Source organism: Ailuropoda melanoleuca, chromosome 6 (genome assembly GCF_002007445.2).
Source record: "Ailuropoda melanoleuca isolate Jingjing chromosome 6, ASM200744v2, whole genome shotgun sequence".
Taxonomy (NCBI): domain Eukaryota; kingdom Metazoa; phylum Chordata; class Mammalia; order Carnivora; family Ursidae; genus Ailuropoda; species Ailuropoda melanoleuca.
In genome coordinates, this window is record NC_048223.1 from 102,750,869 (window position 1) to 102,777,008 (window position 26,140).

The 26,140-nt window shown below is 36.6% G+C and overlaps 1 protein-coding gene across 9 annotated transcripts in view; it reads left to right on the forward strand.

Moving 5' to 3' along the window:
- The window catches only part of BTRC (beta-transducin repeat containing E3 ubiquitin protein ligase), a 166,067-nt gene that overhangs the window by 98,336 nt on the left and 41,591 nt on the right, over nt 1-26,140 (forward strand). For 8 of the 9 annotated variants that reach the window (XM_019809176.2, XM_002913868.4, XM_011235981.3 and 5 more), the window contains one exon: nt 8,527-8,616. In XM_019809176.2, coding sequence (XP_019664735.1) covers nt 8,527-8,616 — 90 coding nt within the window. Of the gene's footprint in view, nt 1-8,526; nt 8,617-11,537; nt 11,622-26,140 lie in introns of all 9 variants that reach the window. The other variant, XM_034663156.1, reaches the window with a different exon arrangement.

Here is a 26,140-nt window from a genome sequence, read left to right on the forward strand (position 1 = left end):
TAACCTGCCATGACTATTTTTTCCTCCAGAAAATAGCATAATATTTTTGTTAATTAACTAGACAAACCTTTAGTTCTTTTTCCCCCAAAATATTAACTGTATGTATACCTTTATATTTTTATTGAAGCTAATTTTTCATACAGTGAACTGCATATACATTAATTGTATAAGTCAATGAATTTATAGGTCTGTCTGCCTCTGTAGCCACACCCTCATCAAGCTGTAGAACATTTTCATTACCCAAGAAAGTTTCCTTGGTCTCCTTCCCAGACAATTTTTCCCATTGCCGGTGAATCAAACATTGATCAACTTACTAATAGGTTAGTTCCACCTTTTTTAGAATTTCTTGTAATAGAATCATAGATTTTTGGGGTCTGACTTTCAGTGTAATGTTTATGAGATCCGTCTATATTGCTGTATCAGTAGTGTATTCTCTTTTATTGTATATTCTGTTGAATAAATATACTGTAGTTTGTTTTCCATTCTTTTGATGGACACCTAAGCTACTTGCATTTTTATAAATGTTGCTCTGGATGTTCTTATATAAAGGTTTTTTGGTGAGCATGTGTTGAATACTTTTTGATGTGCTTATTAGCTATTGACGTATTGTCTTTTGTGAAGTATCTGTTTAAATTTTTTGCCATTAAAAAAATTACATAGTCTGTCTTATTGAGTTCTAGAATTCAACTGTATTGAGTTCTAGATACTGATTCTTTGTGAGATAAGTGTTCTGAGTGTTTTCTCACCAACTGTGGCTTGCCTATTTATTCACGGTGTGTTTTGATGAGAAGTTTCTAATTTTTGAATGAAGCCCAGTCTGTCAGTCCTTTCCTCATGGATGTACAGATACTCTAGGTTTTCTTCTAGAGGGTTTGTAAGTTTTGGCCTTTACGCTTAAGTCTCTGATCCATCTCAAATTAATTCTTATGTGTGCTGTTCATTGTTTTCCCCATTCTTTTTTATTCAGTTGTTTTGACTTTTCAGTTGAAAAGACTTTCCCCCCTTGAACATTGAATTACATGAGTGCGTTTGTCAAAAATCAGTTGGCTGTACAAGTGTGGTCTGTTTCTGAACCTCCTGGAGAAGAGGCTGCTGCTGGATGCAGAGCAAAGGGCAACAGCAGCTGAGGCCCTGACCAACCCCTTCTTCAAATCCACACAGAAGACAAGCTCAAGTCCTCTTTCTTTTTAGAAGTGTGTATCAGTAGTGTATTCTCTTTTATTGTTTGTAAACAATGCACAAAGTACCACACTGTCTTGATCATTGTAGCTTTAGTAAGTCTTGAAATCAAGTAGTGTGAGTCTTTAATATTCTTAATTTTAATATTGTTTTGGCTATCATAGACACTTTGCATTTCTATATAAGTTTTATTATATATATATATATATATATTTTGGGATATACACATACACACACATACCTACACACACACACGTAAATATTCATTTGGGTAGAATTAACCTCTCAATAATATTGAGTCTTCCAGTCTGTAAACATGGTATATATCTCCATTTAATTTTGTCTTTTTAAATTTTTCTAAGCAGTGTTCCTTAGTTTTCAGTGTACATTTCTTACACAGATTTATTCCTAACTATTTAATGTTTTTCAATGCTGTTGTAAATATTTTCATTTGATTTTTGACTCTTGACCTTGTTTCCTGTCATTTGTGAATAAAGACAATTTTATTTCTTCTTTTCCAAGTTATTTGCCTTTTGTTTCCTTTTTTTGCTTTATTTCAATGGCAACGGCCTCCAATATAATGTTGAATAGGTTCGATAAGAGAACATCTTTGCCTTATTCCCAGTCTCAGAGGGACTGTATTTGGTCTTTCACCACTAAGTATGATGTTAGTTGAAATTTTTTTAGATGTCCTTTATGGGATTAAGAAAGTTCCCTTTTATTTCTAGCTTGCTGAGATTTTGTTTTATTGCTGTTATTGTCATTATGAATGAGTGTTTAATTTTGTCAGATGTTCCCCTCCACACTTAATTCTGTTAGTATGGTGAATTACATTAATTGACTTTATTAAGAATTTTTGTGTCTGTGTTCATGGGAGATATTGGTCTGTAGTTTCTTTCTTTCTTTTTCTTTCTCTCTCTCTTGCCCCCCTTCCCTCCCCTCCCTTCCTTCCTCCCTTCCTCCCTTCCTTCCTTCCTTCCTTCCTTCCTTCCTTCCTTCCTTCCTTCCAGCTCCACACACAGCATGGAGCCCAGTGCAGGGTTTGAACTCACAACCCTGAGATCTAGACCTGAGCTGAGATCTAAGAGTAGAACACTTAACCAGCTGAGCCACCCAGGCACCCCTGTAGTTTTCTTTCTAATTTCTTTGTCAGATTTTGGTGTCAGGGTTATGCTGCCCTCATAAAATGAGATGAGAAGTTTCCCCCTCCTCCTCTATTTTCTAAAAGTGTTTGTGTATGGTCCTGGTGTTATTTCTTCCCTAACATTTAATGGAATTCACCAGTGAAACCATCTGGGCTAGAGGTTTTCTTTTGGGGGAAGATTTCATTTTTTAATCTATGTGGAATCATTTTCACTTACCATTTCAATTTCCTTAATAGACATAGAGCTGTTCAGGTTTTTTCTTTCTTGTGTCAGTTTTAGTAAGTTGTGTCTTTCAAGAAATGTGCCCTATTTTCTTCAACAGATTGTGAACTGTTCATACTTTTTATTTTATTTTATTTTTTTAAAGATTTTATTTATTTATTTGACAGAGAGAGAGAGGCAGCCAGCGAGAGAGGGAACACAAGCAAGGGGAGTGGGAGAGGAAGAAGCAGGCTCCCAGCGGAGGAGCCTGATGGGGGCTTGATCCCAGAACACTGGGATCACGCCCTGGGCTGAAGGCAGACGCTTAACGACTGAGCCACCCAGGCACTCCATACTTTTTATTTTAATACTCAGATTATTCTATATTGGACTAACGAGAGCCCCTTTACGTTGACATCTGTGCCCCTCTGACATATATCCATCATTCCCTGTGTCTCTCCAGGTTCATCTAGTATTTTCCCTGCCCAATCCTGGAATCAGCCATTTCTCCAGAGAGCTATGGTTCCTTTCAGTGTAGAAGCCAAGATTTAAACATTAACTTATATTTTACATCTATATTGATATATTTTGAAAACCATGAATTTATATTGGTACCTGCAATTCTAATTCAGTACCACAGAGTTTGTTCTAGATCTCTCCCTTTTCATATTTATAATTATCCTATGGTAAGAAAAACCTGGTTTGAGATTTTTTTTTCCTTTCAGCACTTTAAACATGTTGTTTCTTGTCTTCTAGCCTTCATTGTTTATGGTGAAACTTTCTACGTCTGCCTTTATTTATAATGTTGGCTCCCATATATGGAGCATGCCTTTTTTCTTAGGCTTTTTCAAGGTTTTTGTCTTTGTTACTGGTTTTTAGCAGTTTTGACTGTTTGTGCCTAGTTCTTGTTATCTTTGTATTTAATCTCCCTAGAGTTTGCTAATCTCAGATCAGTAAACCAATGGTTTTCACCAAATTTGAGAACTATTTGATCACTATTTTTGTAACTTTTTTTGTGCCCCATTCTCACTTCTCTTCTGGGTTTCCAGTTTGCACATATGTTAGATCATTAACACTTACCCCACAGATAACTGAGCCTCTGTTCATTTTTTCTCTTTTACTCTATCCTTCAGTTTAGATCATTTTAGTTGCTCTATATTTAGTTCATTGATCTTTTCTTCTGCCATCTCTAATCTGCTTTTAAGCCCATCCAGTAAATTTTTAATTTCAGGTAATATACTTTCCAGTTGTAGAATTTCTTTTTTTTTTTAGATTTTATTTTTATTTATTCGACAGAGATAGAGACAGCCAGCGAGAGAGGGAACACAAGCAGGGGGAGTGGGAGAGGAAGAAGCACGCTCATAGCGGAGGAGCCTGATGTGGGGCTCGATCTCACAACGTCAGGATCACGCCCTGAGCCGAAGGCAGATGCTTAACCGCTGTGCTACCCAGGGTAGAATTTCTATCTGGTTCATTTTAGGTTTTCATTAGAAAACCCCCAGTTGTAGAATTTCTATCTGGTTTCATTTTAGGTTTTCATTTTTCTGGTGAAAATTTCCATCTGTTTATCCATTATGACTGTATTTTTCATTTAAGATGTTGAATATATTTATTATAGCTTCTGTAAGGCCTTTATATGCTGATTCCCATATTAGAACATCTCAGAGCCATTTTCTATTGGTTCTTTTTTCTCTTGATTATGGATTCCGTTTATCTGCTGCATCTTATCTCTAGCAATTTTTGATTATGCAGTGGACATTATAAATTACTCATTGCAGAGACTCTGGATTCTTTTATCTTCTACTGATCTGCTGATTAACTTAATGACTGATGACTTCACAGAGTGTTGGTTTACATTTGTTAGGGGAGGCTATGTTTTGATTTTTCCCCTTGTCCTAAGGTAGAGCCTTTACTCCTAAGACTTACTGTTTACTCTCAAGGCAGGGTCATTCCAGGTTTTCAGTGAAAGTTTGAGATGCCTATTAAGTTCCTCTAATTTAGTGGGAATCAGATTCTAAATTCTGTATCCCCTCATGGGCAACAGCTGCAATCCCTGCTCCAGTCTTTCAGTCTTATGTTATTTTCCACTGGAATCATTATAGTCTCCCATTCATATATATAGTTTGGTGATTAGCCATGGGTTAGAGGAGAATTGAGCCTCCCCTGTGGGTCTATTTTCTATGATTTCTCTTCTCAATCTCCAGCCACTGTGGCAGCCCTGAACTCCATCCTTTGGCATATCAAGCCAATAAACTGGCTTTCTAATTGAATTTTAGTCACCCTGCATCAAGTAGATTGGTGAGTACCCTCAGGGAAAAAGCACATAAATATGGATGTTACCCTGTGTGTTTTCTCCTCTTTCAAGGTCAGTCTACTCCTCCCCCCAGTTTCTTACTACTTTAGGTCATTCTCCAGTGCCTTCAAGTAGTTATTATTAAAATTTTTCCCTTGGTTTATAATTTTTATCTTATGAGAGCTAATCCCATGTAAGCATCTCTGGCATTATTAGAACTTGAACTCTTTGGCTTACATTTTTTATGTTATTCAGTATATACCAATTATTTCATAAATGTCTTTTAAAAACATAGTAAGTTTCATTTAAAAACTTTTACGTTGTCTATACATGAATAATAAATGTTTATGATATTAGTAGTTGCAAAAGAAGTGCTGAACCCTGAGCCAGAAGATACATGCACCAATAGCTGCTATACACCAAAGTCAGATGATCCAATTATTCCTTTAAAATATGTTTTGGGGATGCCTGGGTGGCTCAGTTGGTTAAACGTCTGCCTTCGACTCAGGTCGTGATCCCAGAGTCCTGGTATCAGGTCCCACATCGGGCTCCCTGCTCAGTCTGCTTCTCCCTCTGTCTGCTGCTCTCCCTGCTTGTGCGCGCTCTCTCTCTCTGATAAATGAATAAATAAATAAATAAATAAAATCTTTAAAATGTGTTTTGAAATAATTTCAACTTAAATTATATAAGAATAAAACAGTTAAGTGGATATAAGTTGTTTTTTTTTTTTAAAGATTTTATTTATTTATTTGACAGAGATAGAGTCAGCCAGGGAGAGAGGGAACACAAGCAGGGGGAGTGGGAGAGGAAGAAGCAGGCTCATAGTGGAGGAGCCTGATGTGGGGCTCGATCCCATAACACCGGGATCACGCCCTGAGCCGAAGGCAGACGCTTAACCGCTGTGCCACCCAGGCGCCCCTGGATATAAGTTTTTAAAAGTTTAATTTGTCTAAATGGAAAAATATTTTTTCTCCATTTTCTTTAATTTTTTTATCTACATCTTTCCAAAGAATGATAATTGACCAAAAACGAACAGTTTAAAATATCTATGAATCCGTTGCTGACATAAATAAGTAAATAGGAGAAATCATAGCTTTTCCTCACAGAAAAAAAAATCCATTTAGTAAACATGGAAGGAAAGAGGGAAATTTAAAAATCACCACCAGAACACCACAGGAAAAATTACCATAGGCAAAATCCACCAATGGATGGTAAAATTAGCAGTCAAAAGTTGAAAGAGAAACCAAGTATTTGCATCATCTCAGAATATTTCCCCCAATATATTTTGTAATTCCTAAAGGAAAGATAACAAACTTATAATGGAGAATCTTGGCAGACACGACCATAGGCAAATGACAAAGGTTAACATCACTAGAAATACTTAATGACATGCCTCCTGACTTGATGCATTGAGAAGGGTTCATCAGCTTTGTGGTATGCTTCCCAATAATGTATAACCTCCATCTGATCATGAGAAAACATGAGACAAAGCCAAATTGAGAGACATTATATAGACTAATCAGTACTCTTCAGAAGTGTTATAGTTCTAAAAGACAAGACTGAGAAATTGTCACAGATTAGAGGAAACTAAAGAGACATGATAACTAAATTTAGTGTGGCATCTTCGGTTAGATCCTGAACAGAAAAAGGATATTAGGGGGAAACTTGGTGAAACTCAAAAGAAATTCTTTATATTGTACCAAGTTAATTACTTAGTTTTTTTTTTTAAGATTTTATTTTATTTATTTGACAGAGACAGCCAGCGAGAGAGGGAATACAAGCAGGGGGAGTGGGAGAGGAAGAAGCAGGCTTCTAGTGGAGGAGCCTGATGTGGGGCTTGATCCCAGAATGCTGGGATCACGCCCTGAGCCAAAGGCAGACACTTAACGACTGCGCCACCCAGGCGCCCCTAATTACTTAGTTTTGATAAGTGTTCTGTGGTTATGTAAGTCATTAACATAAGGGGAAGCTGGTGGGAAGGGTATACAGAAACTCATTTTGCAACTACTCTGTAATCTAGAATTTTAAAAAATGGATTCTTTCCTATTGTTGGTTATAAGACATGGCTTATATCTTAAGATTTTTTCTTTAGTTACAGAACATATAGTTCTCCAACATAGTAACTCTCATAGAGTGTTCCTAAACCAATAGCATTAACATTAAATAGGGACTTGTTATAAAAGCAAATTCTCAGAAGCTGGGGGGATGGGACCTAACAATTTGTGTGTTTGGGTTCTGTCGTTGTTTCTTTTTTAAGATTTTATTTATTTTACTTCAGAAAGAGTGAGTGAGTGGGGGGAGGGGCAGAGGCAGAGAGAATCCCTAGCAGACTTCATGCCAAGCACAGAGCCTGATGCGGGGCACCATCCCTGACCCCGAGATCATGACCCCAGCTGAAATCAAGAGTCGGTTGCCCAACTGACTGAGCCACCCAGGCACTCCAACAATCTGTGTTTTAACAAGCCCTCCTAAATGATTCTGATGCATGCTAAAGTTTGAGAAACGTGATTTATACCATCAGTGAAAACTTAAAAATATTGTTTTACTATATTGGCCAATTATTAATAATGTTTGCTTACTGTAAAATAAAACCTGATTTTTTAGATTGTGGTAAAATACATGTAACATAACATTTACCGTCTTAACCATTTTTAAATATACAGTTCAGCGGATTAAATACATTCACATTGTTGTATAACTGTCACCACCATCCCTCCCCAAAACTCTTCATTTTGTAAAACTGAAACCTATGCTCATTAAACAATAATACCCTATTTCTTCTCCCAGCTCTGGCAACCATCGTTCTACTTTCTGTCTCTCTGATTTTGCCTCCTCTAAGTATTTTCATATAAGTGGAATCATATAGTATTTATCCTTTTGTGACTGGCTTATTTCACCTACCATAATGTCCTCAAGGTTCATCCATATCGTAGTATATGTCGGAATTTCCTTCCTTTTTAAGGCTGAATACTATTCCAATCGTTGTATATGCCACATTTTGTGTGTCCCTTCATCTGTCAGTGGACACTTGGGTTGCTTCCATGTTTTGGCAAGTGTGAATGATGCTGCTAGGAACATGGATATACAAATATCTTTTCAAGATTCTGCTTTCATTTCTTTTGGGTGTATACCCAGAAGTGGCATTGTTGGGTCATATGGTAATTCCAATTTTAATTTTTTAAAGAACCACCACCATGCTGTTTTCCACAGCAGTGTATACTTATACATTCCCACCAGCAGTGCACAGTGGTTCCAGTTTCTCCACATCCTTGCCAACACTTGTTGTTTTCTGTTTTTTTAATAGTAACCATCCTAGGCTATGAAGTGGTATCTCATGGTGGATTTGATTTGCATTTCTGAAATGATTAGTGATGTTGAGCATCTTGTCATGTGCTTGTTGGCCATTTGTATATCTTCTTTGGATAAAGGGCTTTTCAAGTCCTTTGCACATTTTTGGGTAGCACCCCCACCTTCCATACATACAATGAGACCACTGCTGCTTACATACTTGTTCATGAGCTCATCATTGGCTCTTGTGGGCTCTCACTTTCTTTACTTCCATCTGCCTACCTTTTTCCAGTTCTCATAAATCTGGAACTTATACATAAGTCTATTCATGTATTGATTTTGAGAATAGGACAGAATTTGAAAACTGTATGTGACCGCATTTTAATATTTAAACCTATTTCCAAAAAATTCTCTTTACAGACTTATAACAGCTGTGCCAGACTCTGCTTAAACCAAGAAACAGTATGTCTAGCAAGCACTGCTATGAAGACTGAAAATTGTGTGGCCAAAGTAAGTAATAGAACTCATCAATATTACTATACCGCATCATAATAATGCTTTATCTATAAACATCTTCACTCAGTATTGCTATTAAAGATTATCACAGGATTTTATATTTAAAAAGGAATATAGCAGGCATCTTTTCCAAAGCAGACTGCAAGTTGGAGTCTCCATCTCTTCAGTTGCAAAAAAAGTTTTTGGTTATGCATTCTGGTCGCACTTCATCTAATTCACATTTGTTACTTGACATTAGTTATGGATTATTACAAATAAGTAAGATTCGTGAAAGAAAATATAAAATTATTTTTATAAGGTTGTTCATGGGTTTTAAATGTATTTAAGTATAGAGTAACCATTGTAAGGATTGTGAAGTATGCAATAGAAAATCCAATTATTATATCGCTATTATTATTTATTGAGTGGTCAATGATAGAAATATTGCTTTTGGTGATTTTGATCTGAGTGGACTGGTATGTTTTATCATGCATATGAGCTTCCTTTTCTCATGTGTAAAACATGTGCATTTCTATAGATACAAAAGTAATCACATATTAGAGACTTTATGGTCGAATAATTGTATTAACTATGGCTCTAATCTTCCAAGTATCTCTAATTACATAGGAACTTTGACCTAAATTTAGATAACAGCAATTTTGATTATTCCAGGAGTAAGTAAATTTCCAGTATGGGCTCTGTTTCTAGAATTTTACCTTACATATATGCAAAATTATTGCCTTAATAACTGTTCAGGGTTTTGTCACTGTTAGAACATTCCCAACTTTAACTACTTTAGTTTAGTCTATTTTACTATACACTAAGGCTCACAGTTACTTACTGTTATTATTAGAGTCGGAGCTGGTAATCAGGTAGTCTTCATCCTTTGCTACAAAAAAATCAAAGGACAGCAACATTTTTTATTATTTTTATTTTATTTCTTAAAACATGCTATAGTTACTAGACCTAACTTAATCAACTGAAAGTATATCACACAAACTATAACCATTAAAAATGATCCATATAAGAAATGTCAATTTATTTAAAATTATAATTTAAAAAAAGTTAGTTAAGTGTCTCTTATATGTCTTAGTAATTTGCTGTAAAATATGAAAAAATTAAATTACATATTTATTTTTTCAGTCATTTAGTCACAGCCAGCAAGTGCTAATCGACCCTATTTTGTATCTAGCATTTGTACATTGAAATGCGGGATCAGTTATTTGGGCCTTTAAAAATAATCTTTCTCCTTTTGGCCACGTTGCTCAGTTTCATCACAAGTGGGTGACTTCTGGCTAAACAAGGTAAAATCTTAGCATGAGCACCGATCCAAGGACAGGGTGACAATTTTAATGAGTTTCATTGAGAGCTGGCCAAGTGAGCATCTGTTCCTTTTGTTTTCTCCATACTTTGTAAGCCAGGATCTCTAACTATAGAGTCATGTTGTTGTGTGTCTGTATGATGTGTTTTGTTTTGTTTTTCTCCCACCCTCTACTTCAGTGGTGCATGGTTAGAAATCTTCTGGCATCTGGCACAATGGCATAATTTCTTTTATGCTCTTGGGTGAGGAAATAAGTTTGCTTGTTGCTGCTCATCTGTCTGTTTCCTTTGCTCCCAGATGGTGACCCTCTTATCCCATTCTTGCTTATTTTAACATTATTCTGACACCTATATCCTTTATCATCTCCTTCAATACCCTAATTTAATAATGATTTCTGTCGTTTCCTGTTGGAACCCATCTAACTTTCTGCTTACTTTCATTGGCCCACATCCTGGCTTCTGGTTCATTGCTTCAGATTTGAGCCATATAATCAGTTGGTCAATGGCAAATAAAAACATGTAGCTAAAAAAATTTCTTTCTTTTAACAGCCTCTAGTGAGGTACCAATAACATGAGAATAGAGAACAAGTTTTTCCTTTTCTATTTACATGTGTTATATGTATCTCATGATTCTGTGCTGTTTCTACTGGCCTCATTTATTTCTTGACCTTTGAAAGGTAATGACTTGCCATCATTTTTGTAGTTCTGCAAGCTTGTCCTTGTTTCCTGCTCTTCACCTTTAGCCCTTAACTGAATAGTTTCATCTGCTATACTTGATATGACTGCAGTAGCTTTTCACTTGGTACAAGTGTCTGTTGTTGATTCAGATTGTACTCCAAAGTGGCCTTGAGTGTCCAGCCATCTCCATGTGAGAACAACTATAATATATTTGTATCAACATTTTTGTCCTCTAGTTCAAAGTCGCTAATTCAGAGTGACTTTGGTTTGGTGGAGACAGTCATTATTATTATTGACTATTGTTTATTATGAGTTTTAGAGAAGACATTAATACCAGTCATTCCCTGAAAAACAGCAAAGTTGTTACGTTCAGACCTTATAGTACATAGTATGTGACTTGTCTTTGCAAGAAATACTTTACCATAAATGTTTTATAATAGGTCTATGAAGAGGGACCAATTTGTACTCTTTAGAATATAAGAAAACAAAGTGGTAAGACAAACTATAGCCACTCTAGGTTAATAATAATCTTCTGAATCTCTGACTTGAAGAATGAGACCTAAGAAAAGATTTAAAAATAAAAATGAAGGATGGGTCGTTTTATCAGTGTAACTTAGTCCAAGTAATATTTGGAGGCATTGAAATGTCTTTTATTTTCGTCCAAAGCCTTCCTTCTTACTAATTATAATTATAGCCCTTAGTTCATGAGATTTGTTTGGAGCATGATGAGCTCTGTATTTATTGTAGCTTTAAATGGACAGGCATTATTGACTGCCAACTTAGTCTTTAAAATCAATAATCACATTGTACCTAATTGTCAACCTTCATGATGTTTTTTAATTGGTAAAGAAAACTAACTAGAAAAATGAAGAGCATTAATTTTTTATGTTATCTTTTTGCTGACTTTATTTCAATCTTACCGAAAATTTTGGTTTCAGGTTTTTCCTAATTTATGTTTTACACGTGCATGCACAGAATTAAAATTAAGTTGTTTGAACACATCTACCTAGATTCCTGCCCAGGTAGGAGAAGTTCTGCCTCTTTATCTTTAGAAAATAAACCTGTTCAGTAGTCCTTTGTAGATGTTCTGTATTGTGGTTGTTTGTTGTTATTGTTTTTTACTTGAGACTAATAATCTGTTTGCAACTGACTGAGACAGAAAAATGTGATGTTCCTTTCCACTCACTCCAGATTTTGATAGAAGACTTGTTTTATTTATTTCCAAAATTATATCCGCAGGAAACAAGCTGTTTAAATTCAGATTATGCTGAAGCAAAATGGTCCTGGTATGAGAAGCAACGTGCTGTTTTACGAGCACAGAGTCCCTTTTCTCATAACTGATTGATAGTAAATATTTTCCTGAAGAATTATTGCCAACCATGAACAGTGCAACTGTTTCACTTTTTTTCCGTGCTACTTGCTGTACCAGCCATTGTCGGTAATTAAGATCTACAATTCACAATGCAGACGTTTGCACTTCCTCTGGGTCTGCGCTATTTATAAGGCATTTCAGCTGTTCAGAGTTTCTTTTGAGTTTTAAACTACATGTTAACAGGCTTCTTTAATATGCTGTTCCACAAGTAGCCTGTCAGATGGGCCATTCTTTGCACAGGCCTCTCTATTGGGCCTAAACATTAGCTTTGTGGAGAACATGTTAAGATTTCGAGGCCGATGAGGTTGGAAAAACTCTGGTATGTAACATTTTACACACTAGCGTATTGCTGTTTCAAAAAAGGCAGGAATAATGTTCAGAAGTACTGTTTTTTTCTTTCATTTTCAAATGTTCATGTGATTTTAATGAGTGTTAATGGGAGTTATAGAGAAGTTCTGAGAAATACTAGTAAAGTGACTTTTCCTAGCTCACTTTGAGGTAATAATCAAGGACCATTGTTATAAACAAGAGTTTGTGTGTTTGTCAGCTTAAGGATGCAAGAACACATAACCTTCTAGATGTGCATGATATTGAAGAATACAGACATGGGACACCAAAATGGATCAGCAGATTGACTGCACATCTGTTATATAATCATCTTCAGGAACCCTAAGTAGCATATGCCATTGGAGAGGAAAGTGTGAACAGGAATCCTGGTCCGTATTAATTTGGTAAAATTTAAAATCATTTTCAACCATTTCAAGAGAATTAATTTCAAAAGAAAAAAAGAGAAGTCCAGATCCCAGTGAGAATCTTCGTGAATTGTGCCCTTGAGTGAGAGGACTGCTTACACAGTCTCCTTACTACCTGCACACATTGCTAAACATACAGGAGAAAGAAACAAGAAGCAGAAAGCTGTCAACAAAATATGTGTAAAACTTTGCCACGAGTGGGGATCCAACTTGGCTGTTTGAAGCCTGAAGTCAGCTGCGTTGATTCTGGATGTTGGCCGCCAGCACGTTCCAGCAGGGCGGATCTGCAGAGAAAGGCAGACAGGGGTTTCCATGCTGATTCTTGATGGGCCCTTGAATATAGACAGAGCTTCAAACAAAGCCTTTCCAAGGCTTTCCAATTCCAACTTTCTGTAGTTCTTTTGAACTGCAGTGTTTTTGTAAACTTTTTTTCCTCAGTGAACTCTTTATGAACCTTTTTTTAAAGATAGCAGCAGTGGTTCAACTGTTGGGAACCACTGATATATCTGACTGAGGCACTTCAAGATGCTAGAACCTATTCACATTTCTATCTAGCCAGGGAGCTAATAAGATTAAGTTTGTCTTTGTGGATAGGTCCATATTAGCAGGAGATGAGCCCAGTCAGTGTTTTCCTCCGTGAAAAAGGAAAGGTTGGGAGAGAGAGGGGTGAAGGAAGGAAGTTCTTCATCAAGAATTGACTGCAGTATTGCCTGCTGATGCATGTCGGATCACCCGCATCGAGAGATCACATGGCTTCTCCAAAAGTCAAACGATCAATTCGCCTCGTTTTGGCTCTGTACTTAATGCACAAACAGTGCGATCTGCGGGGCTGTAATTGCATTGTTAGGGCCAAGGAACAAGCCTGTGCCTTTTCAGCAGACAGCTGGCAGGGAGAGAGGCATGTTGTTAGGAAAGAGAGAGGCAAGGCAAATAAAATTACTGCTAACGCTCAGAGATCGGCAGGAGTCCTACTTGCCTAATCTTACCGGTGGGAGCAAGCGGCTGTTGTAATCCAATTATAGCAGCATAAGCAATTTGTTAGACACTCCGCATAATGTAACAATTTCCCAATAAACTCTGACTTGTAATAACGTCGGCAAGAGTCCGCATAAATCTGCCCGAATGGTGGGGGCTGGAGCATTCGGCTGGGGGCTTGTAATTGGCGCCATCAGCACGTTTTGCGGAGTGCAGTATGGTGCAGTCTTTTAGTGCAGGAATTTTAAGGAGAAAAGCATGGCACACGTTTCTTAGAAAAAGAAAAGTGGCCATTAAAAGGGAAACAGCAAGAAGGGCATACTCTTGCCTTCACATTACCTAGGAATCTTAGTGTAGAAAGAAAACAGGAGGAAGCCATGTTTCCTTCAATACTAAAGGGGGGAGGGGGAAGAGTATGTGGACTAAATTTCTTTATTTAAAAAGCGTCAGTTTCTGTTATTTATACCCTCCTTCTCCAGCCCCCCAAAATGCTGTTCAGGCAGCATTTAGCTAACATTTTTACAAACTGCTCATAGCCAGACAAGACTAGAAATGGCCAAGTTCAAATCTGTTTTCTTCTAGAGTTTAGCATTTTCTTTACAACAGGAAAATACATTTTCTTTGTGCCCAGAATAAATCTTTTAAAGATGTTAGCTCATTGACTATCAGACCTTTCTGTAGAGTTCTGCCTTCCACTTTAAGAAACCATCTCTTACCGAAGGGTTGAAAACCTAGCTTGTCTGCTTAGCTGGCTTCACTACATTGCTTATTTTCTATTCCACAATATTTTGTGAATATCTATGATACTAGGACCAGTAATCTTTCTTGTTGAATGTTTACATTGTACAAGAACACAGTTTTTCTTATTTAAAACTATACCTGTATGATCATTACAGGAATAATTTTGATTCCTAAGTCATAAAATGCCTGTTTGGGAAAAATATTTGTTGTTGTATGGAGCAGAATAGAACTTCCTTTATTTGTTGATTGATTAGCATTTGTAGGCACAGAATAGAGTTTATTTATACAAGGTATAGGAGGTGAGGAGTGCTCATAGATTTGTGTTAATAGACAGATTTTCATGCTACTGAGTGTGTATTAAATGTTATCTACTTATGCCAGCCCAACTCTTCATTGTTGTTATTTGTGTCAAAACAAAGCTTCTGAAATAAGAACAGGATTATTCAAAATACCATGTTGCTGTGGGTATTATTACAATAAATATTTACTTTCAGTATAAACGTTTCCTTCTACTGAAGCAAATGCTGCCTTGTTTGACTGGAGCTACATCAATAAACTGCAGTGCCTCTAATAAAACCACTCAGTGTCTGGGTTTAACTAATGGCTGATTTTCATGGCTTTGACAGTGAGCTGTGTGCGTTATTTTCTCCTGATATTGTAAAAATAATGAGAGCAAATTAGAACAATCAGTTTACACAGATAGCTCCTGATTGGAGGCGATGGGCAATATGGCAGCAGGTAATCCATCTTCGGGCTCCTGTCACATTAACTTCAGCAGTGTGAAAAGATCAGGTGGGGTAAGCAGGGATCCTGCCCAATCAGAACACTGAAATTAATGAGAAGATCATTGTTCTGTGATCAACCTTTTAATTAGCAAGATTGGAAACGCAGGGAGTGTTGAAGGCAGCACCACAGCTGCACAATGCCAGGCACAATTCCTGAAAGGGGAAAGAAAGAAAAAAAAAAAATCTGTGGATTTTACGTCATACTTTTCTTGCTGGGTGCAGGCATTATGTTTCCATTCGAGAGCTGGTTTACAGACTTTACTGCCTACTTTCCAAAGTAGTGTCACAAATATGGTTGATGTATTAGTGATCTATAGGCTGTAATTCTGTCAGGTGTCATTTAGGGTTTTGATTACCAGTATACTTTCTTTGGCATTGCACATTGGGTTTTAATTTTTAATTTTTTTTAAATCAAGTAAGCAAAGAAATTGAATTTTAAGAATATCCGTCTTGTCGACCTCCCACCAACCCCTCCAGTTTATAGTTTTTCTTGTAAGTAGCATGAGAGTTTTCTGGTTTGGAGCACTTTTGTCACTTTGTGTTATTTAAAAGAGTAGCAAAGTCCAGGTGGTAAGCTATGGCATATTTAAATTGTGTTCCTTTCCTGATTCTGTTTATTAGGAAAATCTCTGTTTCTCCCCCCACCCCCCGCCTTTGACTTCTCAGTGTTGAGGGCTGTGTTATTTCAATTTATATAACTGAGAATTGAACATCAATGAAGTATGGTGTTTATAGAAGGAAGGGGGGGAGAAATCTATGCAGTGACTGAGACTAAAGGCTGATTCATCCATTTAAAGCTCAGATATACTAAAATTGAAACCTTGTTAATTATCCCTGTAATATTGGAAAATGTGGTATAAAGCTATGGAAGATATCAATGAACCAGATTTTCTCTGCCAAATCAGTGCCTGTTTTCTAGGCCTACTTTGACAGGCTTTAGCTTTGGGAAAAGTATGAGGTTTTCAGTATTTTAATCTTTATACTTAAGTTTAGCTGCTTACTGTAAAAGCAAGAATATAATGTATGCTATGTAAATGAATCCAGTTATCTTCCAAAGACATATAAAATAAGTTGGTGGTTTTTTATATTAACAATTAATTGATGTAGGCATTTATTTAATTGATGCAGGCATTTATTTAAAGTACTAATACATAGGGGTGCCTGGGCGGCTCAGTTTGTTAAGTGTCTGCCTTCAGCTCAGGTCATGATCCCAGGGTCCTGGGATTGAGCCCCAGGTCGAGGTTCCTGCTCAGCAGGGGAGTCTGTTTATCCCTCTCCCCCTGCTTTTGCTCTCTCTCTCACTTGCGGCTCTCTCAAATAAATAAAATCTTTTTTAAAAAAGTTAAAAAACAAAGTACTAACACATAAAAACCAGTTATCAGGTACCCATCTGAGTACAGAATTGACAGTAAAGAGCCTAAAGTATAGTATGAAATATTGAGGTTAGGTGTAAGGTGATCTTTTCTCGTCATAGTTAATAGAATTTTTTTCATATTTTTTCATTATATGTGTAACTAATGGAGATTCTAGACTTGCAGCCCTAAGATGCTATATTTATAGAAGGTAAGTCCCTGATATTATACTCCTGTGCAAAACCCATAGAATAAAGGCACTTCACTTTCCTGTAGTACTCATCTTCCACCCCTTTGGCCCCCAAATCTTTAGTATACGTTTTCGAATTCTTTCAGAAACCTGATTTTTTATTTTGGTTTGTTTTTTGATTGATAGCTTTCCTGAAAATATTCATATTCAGTATTTTAGGATCAGTGACTTAATATGAAGTAGTCTCTAGGACTCCCCCCCCCCGCCAACACACACTCTAAGAGAATGTTGCTACTGTGCGTTTTAATATTTTAAGGCCCACTTGTAGAATTTTGCATGATACTTTTCTACATTCCTTACTCTGGAAGAGAAATTTTTATACTCACAGCTTTTATGGATTTTTGTGGCTGTTCATTTTCCTCTCTCCTAGTTTGAGAGTTTCAGAAGCCTGGGCTCATAAGCTCTCCATGGATACATTCTTAGTCATATGGTGTAAATAGATCGCTTACAAAGCTTGTGTAACTTGAGCTCTCCTTTTTAACCTTTCAGTACCCATGAGCTCAGGATCCATACATGTAAAATCTTATTCTTGTGTCATGGCTCCAGCTTGTAAGGCAAAGGAGCTATGAATTTAAATGGCTATTCTACTCTATACCAACTCTCTATAAAATAAAATTGGTGTTTTTCCTTTTTTTCATATCATTGCGGATTTCCATCTGACCTAGTGATCTTGCCAATATTTGTTCTTATTAGAGTTCTTTTCCGGTAAGATTTGCTCTTCAAGATCAGTGTTAAATAAACGTCTCCTTTTTGAGGGCATCTTTTTTTGTTTATGTTAGTAATTACAGAATGTTTAACTGGCTGAATGACCAAGAAACTCTTTTTTTTTTAATTTTTTTTATTATATTATGTTAGTCACCATACAGTACATCCCTGGTTCAAGAAACTCCTTTTTATTTCCTAACAGAGCTAGAATTACCAAGTTACCTTAAATTCTGCTAATCCCAAATCTCATGAGTAGAGTTCACTTTAGAGAAATTTTCATTAGTCCTTTGGAGCTCACCTAATATACCTTTAGTTAAAGTTCTTATGCATGCAACCAATTGAGTCTCTGATGCTACTATAATCCTTTCTTAGTTCCCCATCCCCCGATTTTTAAGGACATATTCCTATATAAAGAATTGGAAGGGGCGCCTGGGTGGCTCAGTCAGTTAAGCATCAGCTTTCGGCTCAGGTCATGCATGATCCTGGGGTCCTGGGATCAAGCCCTGCGTTGCAGCTCCCTGCCTAGCGGGTAGTCTGCTTCTCCTCTGCCCACCCCCTCACTCATGCTCTCTCACTTTCTCTCTCTCAAATAAAGAAAATCTTTAAAAAAAAATAGAATTGGAAAATGGCCATTTTTTACTCATGTATCTTCAGGATGGAAGACCTTACCTTTTTTTTCTCTTCCACTTTGTACTCCTCAAGAGTTTGAGGAGGAGAGAGAATATGTTAATATTTATTAAGCCCTATGCTTAGGCACTATAGTGCTAGCTGTGTTTGTTATTTATTTATTTATTTTAAGAGTTTATTTATTTATTTGAAAAAGAGCGAGAGAGCACAAGCAGGGGGAGTGGCAGAGGGAGAGGGAGAAGCAGGCTCCCTGTCAGTAGGGAGCCTGAGGCAGGGCTCCATTCCAGGACCCTGGGTTCATGACCTGAGCCTAAGGCAGACGCTTAACCAGTTGAGCCACCCAGGCACTATATGTTAATATTTTTTAAGCTCTATGTTTAGGCACTATAGTGCTACCTGTGTTATCTGTTTCAAACCTTATGTGAACCTGGTAAGATGGATGCATAGCCCCTATTTTATAGATAAGGAACCTGAAACTTAGAGAAGTTAAGCCTTTTCCCAAGTTTTCACATCCCTAAGTTGTAGGGTCAAGTTTTGAACTCCGATCTCTCTGACTTCAGAGTCCTTCTATACTACACCAGGTTGCCTTTCAAATAGTATTTGGAGGCCCTATATATCTCTCCTACCATTATACTTACCTTCACACTACAAAGCACCTATAGCTTTTCTCCATTTGATTTCTGTAACACTTTGACATCTAGCAAATGTTATTTCTTCATCTCCCCTGTCTCCTCTATTGCTTGTAAGATATGTTGTTCTGACTGAACTGAGCCAAATAGTGTATTCAGAAAACTTAACTATCTCTATTCTAGGCTACCTAGTCAGTAATGCTACTATGTAACTTTAAATGCTTACTCAATAATGATCACTTACCTTATAAACATAGGTCTTTAAAGTATCTAAGATGACCCCATGGCTCCATGCTCCATTGTTCTACATATAAAATGAGTCCAATAGAGCCAGCTCAAGGTGGTGACTCACACCTTCCTAATTGCTTTAGAAGTTGTTCTGGAATACAGATCTCATCCTACTGTCTGTGTCAGGATTTACATTGTAAGTATATATTGGCAGTTCTTTTATACCAAAAATTTATTTTTCCTAATTATGCTTGGTTATTAATTTTGTCAATTAAAAAAATACCCCTTAAGGCTTCCAAGCTCAGGCTGTGATTACACTTCAGTAAATATTTTTATATTTGTTTGCATGCTTCTAGATAGATTGGTGATTGCAAAGACATGGTAAGGATATCAGAATTAATAGTTGGACCTTAAAATCCTTGTTTCAGAGAAAAGTGAAGAAGCTTAGGAGAGGAATGAGTCATTATAATGAAACAGGTTCACTAAAAGCAAATGAAAACAAAAAGCAAACATGACTATAAGCGTGTACACACACATAGAATCTCCCTGCATGTTCTCTAATGGAAAGAACAGAAGTTTTTGGTAGTTATGATTGCATAAATTTCATGCTCAGACTTATATGTAAGAAGTACTTGCTCATTTGGAGCACTAAGACCATGACAAACAGGAATATTGAAATTTCTAGAAGAGTGAACTAAATGTAATTATTTTATATGTCATACATCATTTCTTTAGCTTTATACACATTTTCTTGGAATATCTAATAGCATAAGGAATTTAATTGTAAAGCTTTGTTTTGTTTTTTTATTTTTTTATTTTATTTTTTTTTAAAGATTTTATTTATTTATTCGACAGAGATAGAGACAGCCAGTGAGAGAGGGAACACAAGCAGGGGGAGTGGGAGAGGAAGAAGCAGGCTCCCAGCAGAGGAGCCTGATGTGGGGCTCGATCCCATAACGCTGGGATCGCGCCCTGAGCCGAAGGCAGACACCCAACCGCTGTGCCACCCAGGCGCCCCTGTTTTGTTTTTTTAACCTGAGAGCAAGCCAAAAGGGAAATATACAGAGAAAATCGTGTTTAAAAAGAGATGGTTCCTACAGTGTTAACTATGGAGTGTGTAGCGTGACTCTGTAATGGAATATCATGGCAGGGGGTATAATACTGTAAATAAGATGAATATGCCACTTGTGGATTAATGGGCAACCTAAAGAGTGGCTTTATTTACATCTATGTGTGAGGTTCTTTTTCATTTTGTGTATTTTCTGTTATTCTTGTGATTGGAGTGCTTAGAAACCTGACAGTTTTATTAGGGGACTTTAAAAAAAAAATCAGTTTCCTTGAATCTTGCTTTATGTGTTTTTTGGTAGGATTAATATAGTGTCATTTTAGGCTTTACAATTGATAGGTTGAAGAAGTTTTTTTGTTAACTTTTTCTCTGGGTGATATTTAAGGAAGAGGTGGATTCTGAAATTAAGTCCAAGAAATATAGGTATCATTTATATTTTGTTATGAACACTAAGGAGCAGATACAGGCAGCACATATATCTACATTGCAGTAGATTCCATTTGCAGTGATAACAGTTTTGTGAATGTAGGATGTTTTTGAAAGATTTGGATACTGAGTAATGTAAACGATTACATCTAGAGTGGGACACTTAGAGGAACCATTATCTCAACATTATAACCTGAGAACATGCAATAAGGGTAAATTCTAAGTGAGGGCTTTTTATAACTAATTTTTTGGTATGCAGTTTAGGTTGCTGTGGATCGCCAATTAATACTATTATTTAGTGCTCTTAAACTTCAGAAATTTGAGACTTAGATTGTTATTTACTTCCTGCTTCCCCTCAGTTGAAAATGTGTAAAACAGGTTCTTTATAAAAAGCAAATGGTATGCAAAAGTAAATTGCCCTCATTGTAGAGTTTGAATGGAACTAATGTTCACTTGCAGAAGGTCGATTCTCAAATTCTATTTGCTGAGTCTAATTGACTTCTAAACAAAAAAAAAATTGTAAAACATATTTTTTAAAGTATTAACATTGTGTTACCAAATTTGAGAGCCTTTTGCACCATTATTTATTGAATGTTTAGAATGTGCCAATTGCTGGGTTAAGGGTATTACACTCTCACTTCAATACTCACAACAGTCTCATGAAGCATACAACTCCATTTTGCATACAAAGAAATTAGAACTCAGAGAGATCAACTAACTTGTCCAAGTTATGTTGCAGAACTTGAATTTGAACCCAGACCAGCCCCATAGCCATGTACTTTCAACCACTGTGGTTTGTGAATTTTAGTACATAGAAATTAGGGTGGATGTGTGTGTGTGTCTGGGGGGGGGGTAATCTAAAAATGTTCTCTGTGATGCCTATTAAATGTTAGCAATTTACTAACAAGTAGCCAGGATTTGGAAAACACAGAAGTATGCGAATTGGTTGTATAAAATTATGATATTGTAATACATTTTAGGTTTGTAATCTTCTCTTGTGCTTATAGTGTTTTTCCTTTTCAGCATTCCACGTGAGATGATAAAAATTAAAAATACCTCAATTAGCACCCACAAAAAAGTAAAACTGTTAATTGAACCTTGTAGTCTCCTCTTGCTGTCTGTTAGGTTTTTCTTTGCAGGCTTTGATTGTGTGTAATAAAACTGTTGCTTAATTAATGCCAGGGTTCTGAAGCCTTTGAATGCCACAGAAGAGAGTGAAGTGGAGAAACCAAGAGGCAGCATCAAATAGCTTTTCTGTCATGTTAATTTAGATCTCTCGTACAGGCTCCCAGCAGATACTAGGTGAATTGAAAGAGAAGCAGTGGTGAATCCTGTCTCAGGAAGAACACAAGCCATGACTGAGTCTCTCAGTAGGTTAATGAAGAACTGTTTTCAGACAATATTTCACCCCTAGTTTGAGCTGCCGTTGGAATGAATGTGGCCGTGTTCATGTGACCAGCAGATGTGATGCAAAACCAAACTAATTGGTGACGTGGCATCATGGCTTTGTGTTACATACAGGAAAGGTCCAGACTGATGTCTGTTGTGTACTGTCATTGGCAGAAAGGTGCTTGTGTGTAACCAGAGCATGAGAGAGAACATCCTACTGACTTGTATTCATTTCTATTTAGAATGCTGAAAAGCAAAATGGTGAAAATCCTCCTTGGAAATTGGTAAAGTCTCCTTTAATTATGGACACATTTTTTGAGGAATCCATAGCTTGAAAAGGAAAAAAAAAAAAGGTTGATAGGAAATATTTGTTTCATATTATCACTAAAAAAATTGTTTCTTAATTTTAGAATGCAGAGTAATGAATAATGTGTAACAGTCTTCACTAAAATGAATTTACTTTTAAGGTGACTCTACATTCTCTTCTTTTTCATTCTTTCATCCTCCCTCCTTGATTCAAGGAACTTATTTGTTAGCGGGCTTTATATTTGTATTTTAACAAGAAAGTTGAAAAGCAGTGATTCTCTCAGGGCGGGGAAGATTTGAAATCCGATAATGACAAATGAAGTCCCTTTCATTTCTGGCTGCATTCCCAGATGGTCGTGTGTATCATAATCATTGAACTTTTAGAGCCTGCTCACATTCTGTCTGGATTGCGTAGGGTTACAACATCATATCTAAATTATACTTTCTGGCGCTGTTTAAAAGTGAAATAGACATTGCTAAGTGGAAGCACTGATAATCATAATTTCCAGTGGTTAAGGTGTCAGTGAAGGAGGGAGTTTACAAGCATGGGAAAAGAGTACAGGCTTCAGTTTGAATAGGTCTCTATTGTCCAGGGGGTTATTTAATGCTAATAAATACTTGTTTTAGAATAGATGGAACTAGGTTAAGTGTTTACAGCCAAACCTTTCTCTTCTCCATTGAAGAGCAAGTTTCTCCTAACACTGACCTACTTTGCTCTTACACGGTACTATAGATACAACGGTTATGCAGCCATGAAGAGAAAAATAAATGAAGACCAGAAAAATTTTTTAGTAGGAAGTGCTTGGTGTAGTATGTTTCTTTGTTGGTAAGACATAATGTTGCCACAAATCATGAATAAATATTCTGAATTTCCTAATATTATAGCAGTTATAACCATTTTTAAGCCTCCTTTCTAAGTAGATATTTCTCTCCTGGCTTTCTGTATTGTGAACTTTACAAAACTGGCTTAGGCAGCCTATTAATTATTCATATCATAGCAACAATTAAAGCAAATTAAAAATAAAAATCGCCATATTGCATTTAACCGTGGGCAGCGCCAAACTCTGTCAGCTCTGGAAGGGCCTGTGGTATTTCCTAAGTTAAAAGTGCTAGAGGGAGCTCTAACCTTGTTCAGAGTTGTGGCCTATGGGAACAATTGTCTGTATGTGGCCATAGGGTCACAAGTGAAGATAGAGGCTAAGGCTGTTAGGTGGCAAAAATTTAAATCTTTATTAGAACTCCCTATTTCCTTTATATTAGAAAATAAGGGTTAGGACTGTCTATATGCAATCAAACAGGACTCTATTCACCTTTATCCCTCTTTCTATGAATATAATAATCTCCTTCTAATACAATATCCAGGAGAACCTGAATTTGGCTCAGTGGATTTTCACAAAGTGATCACACCTGGGTAATCACTGAGTTAGTTAGTTTGTTTGTTTGTTTGTTTGTTTTTTAAGAAAAAGAAAGAAGGAAAGAAAAAGAACATTACCAGAAGCCCATTCCTGTCCTCTTTCACTCCCCTCCCAAGGGTAGCATTATCCTCACTTCTAACATCGTTCCATTAATCTTGCCTGTTTTTCAACCTCGTATAAATAGAATCATACAATACATATTCTTTACTGTCTGACTTATTTCACTCAACATAATGTTTTTGAGAGTCACATTGCATATAGTTGTAATTTTTAAGTTTTCATTTATGTGTCATGTTTCCTTATATAAATATACCAAATTTATCCATTTTGATGAAATGTTCATTAGATGAACATTTGGGTTGCCTTCAGATTTTGATATCTACAAAAAGTTGTTGGTAAATATGAATAAATACATGTATCCTGCTGGTATGTATCTAGGAGGGGAATTGGAATTTCCAAACTGGAAATTGGTATAAATACCAATTTATACTCCTGACAGTAGTGAATGAAGGTTACATTGTTCCTTTTCCTCAGTAACCAACACTTGATTTTTGGCTTTTTCATTGTAGCATTCTTATGGTATATAGCAGAATCACGTTGCAGGTTTCATTTTTTGTTTTTTGGTTTTTTTTAAATTATGGTTGAAAAACATAAAATTTACCATCTTAACCATATTTTTAAAAGATTTTATTTATTTGAGAGAGAGAGCGCAAGAGAGAGCACAAGCAGATGGAGAGGGAGAAGCAGGCTCCCTGCTGAGCAGGGATCCTAACACAGGGCTCAACCCTGGGATTGTGACCTGAGCCGAAGTCAGACGCTTAACCGACTAAGCCATCCAGGCGCCCCAACCATCTTAGCCATTTTTAAGTGTTCAGTTCAGTACTGTTAATTATATGCACACTGTCATGTTGTGTTTTTTAATTTAAATTTCCCTTAAAAGTTAAAATTGAGCCTCTTTTTATATGTTGATTAACCATTTAGATGTGAAGTGCCTGTTCAGGTTTTCTGCTCATTTTTCTATTGAGTTTTAGATATTTTTCTTAATGATTTATAAGAGTTCTTTATAAATTCTGGGTACAAAAATCTTTGTTTGATGTATGTGTTGCAAATATTTTCTCCTATTCTGTGCCTTGTCTTTGCACTTTTGTTAATGATATCAGAGGTTCTTAATTTTAATACAGTCAACTTTATCAGTGTTTGCCGTGTGTAGTTAGCATTTTTACATTCTACTTAAATCTGTGCCTACCCCACTCTCATGAAGATATTCTGTTTTCTTCTAAAATTTTTATTGTTTTACCTTTTACATTTGGATGTACAATCCATTTGATTTTTGTGTTTTGGTATTAGGTCGAAGTAAGAGTTCTTTTTTGTTGTTATGTGATAATCACTTGACCCAGCACTATTTATTAAAATGTGTATTTCCCTCTATACTGCACTGTTTCCTTTGTCATAAATTACGAGACCATATATGTATAGGTCCTTTTTTTAAAAGAAAGATTTTATTTATTAGAGAGAGAGAGAGGCAAGCAGAGGGAGAAGCAGGCTCCCTGCTGAGCAAGGAGCCCTATACGGGACTTGATCCGAGGACCCTGGGATCATGACCTGAGCTAAAAGCAGGTGCTTAACCACTGAGCCACCCAGGTGACCCTATGTATAGGTCTTTGTCAAATCTTGAACTCTGAGAGTAAGCCCTCCAGCTTTGTTGTGATTCTTCAATATTACCTTGATGTTTATTGGCCATTTGCACTTTCATATACATTTTAGAATCAGCTTGTCAATATTTACCCTCTGTTTGCATCACTTAGTATAGCACTTACACACAGAAGGTCTTTAATATATTTATTTAAATGAGCTAACTCAGTACAACCCAAAATTCCCAAAGTTGTAGTTCCCTCTGATTTCACCCAGAGCTTTTGAGCCTGGCTCTACTGGGCTATGCTTACAATTGAATCACATCTTAAATTTTCGTTCTTTCCTCACAGTTCTGTCCCCGATCATATCAACTAATGGTGGCCAGACAAATTAGCATATTTTAAAATATTCCAATTCATAATTTCCCTTCCTAGGGAATGTGATACGGAGTTGCAGTTAACACTTTAGCTTCAAAGTTTGGTGGGCAGATCCTGATGCAGCCTGAATTGCCTAGACTGCTTTTATGTACTAGCAAACAATAACAGCTACCTTTATTGAGTGTTTACGTGCCACACCCTATGCTTAGCAGTTACATAATCTCGTCTCCTTTTAACAACCCTGGGAAATAAGTGATAGTATTTGTTCCCCTTTGCAGGTGAAAAAACTTGAGGCTTTAACCTTAGCTAGGTAACCAGCTCGTTCAAGCCTTTGTACATAGTTTGTACATTGCCGACGCAAGGTTTGGACAAGGCTTTTTTTTTTTTTTTAAGATTTTATTTATTTATTTGACAGAGATAGAGACAGCCAGTGAGAGAGGGAACACAAGCAGGGGGAGTGGGAGAGGAAGAAGCAGGCTCATAGCAGAAGAGCCTGATGTGGGGCTCGATCCCA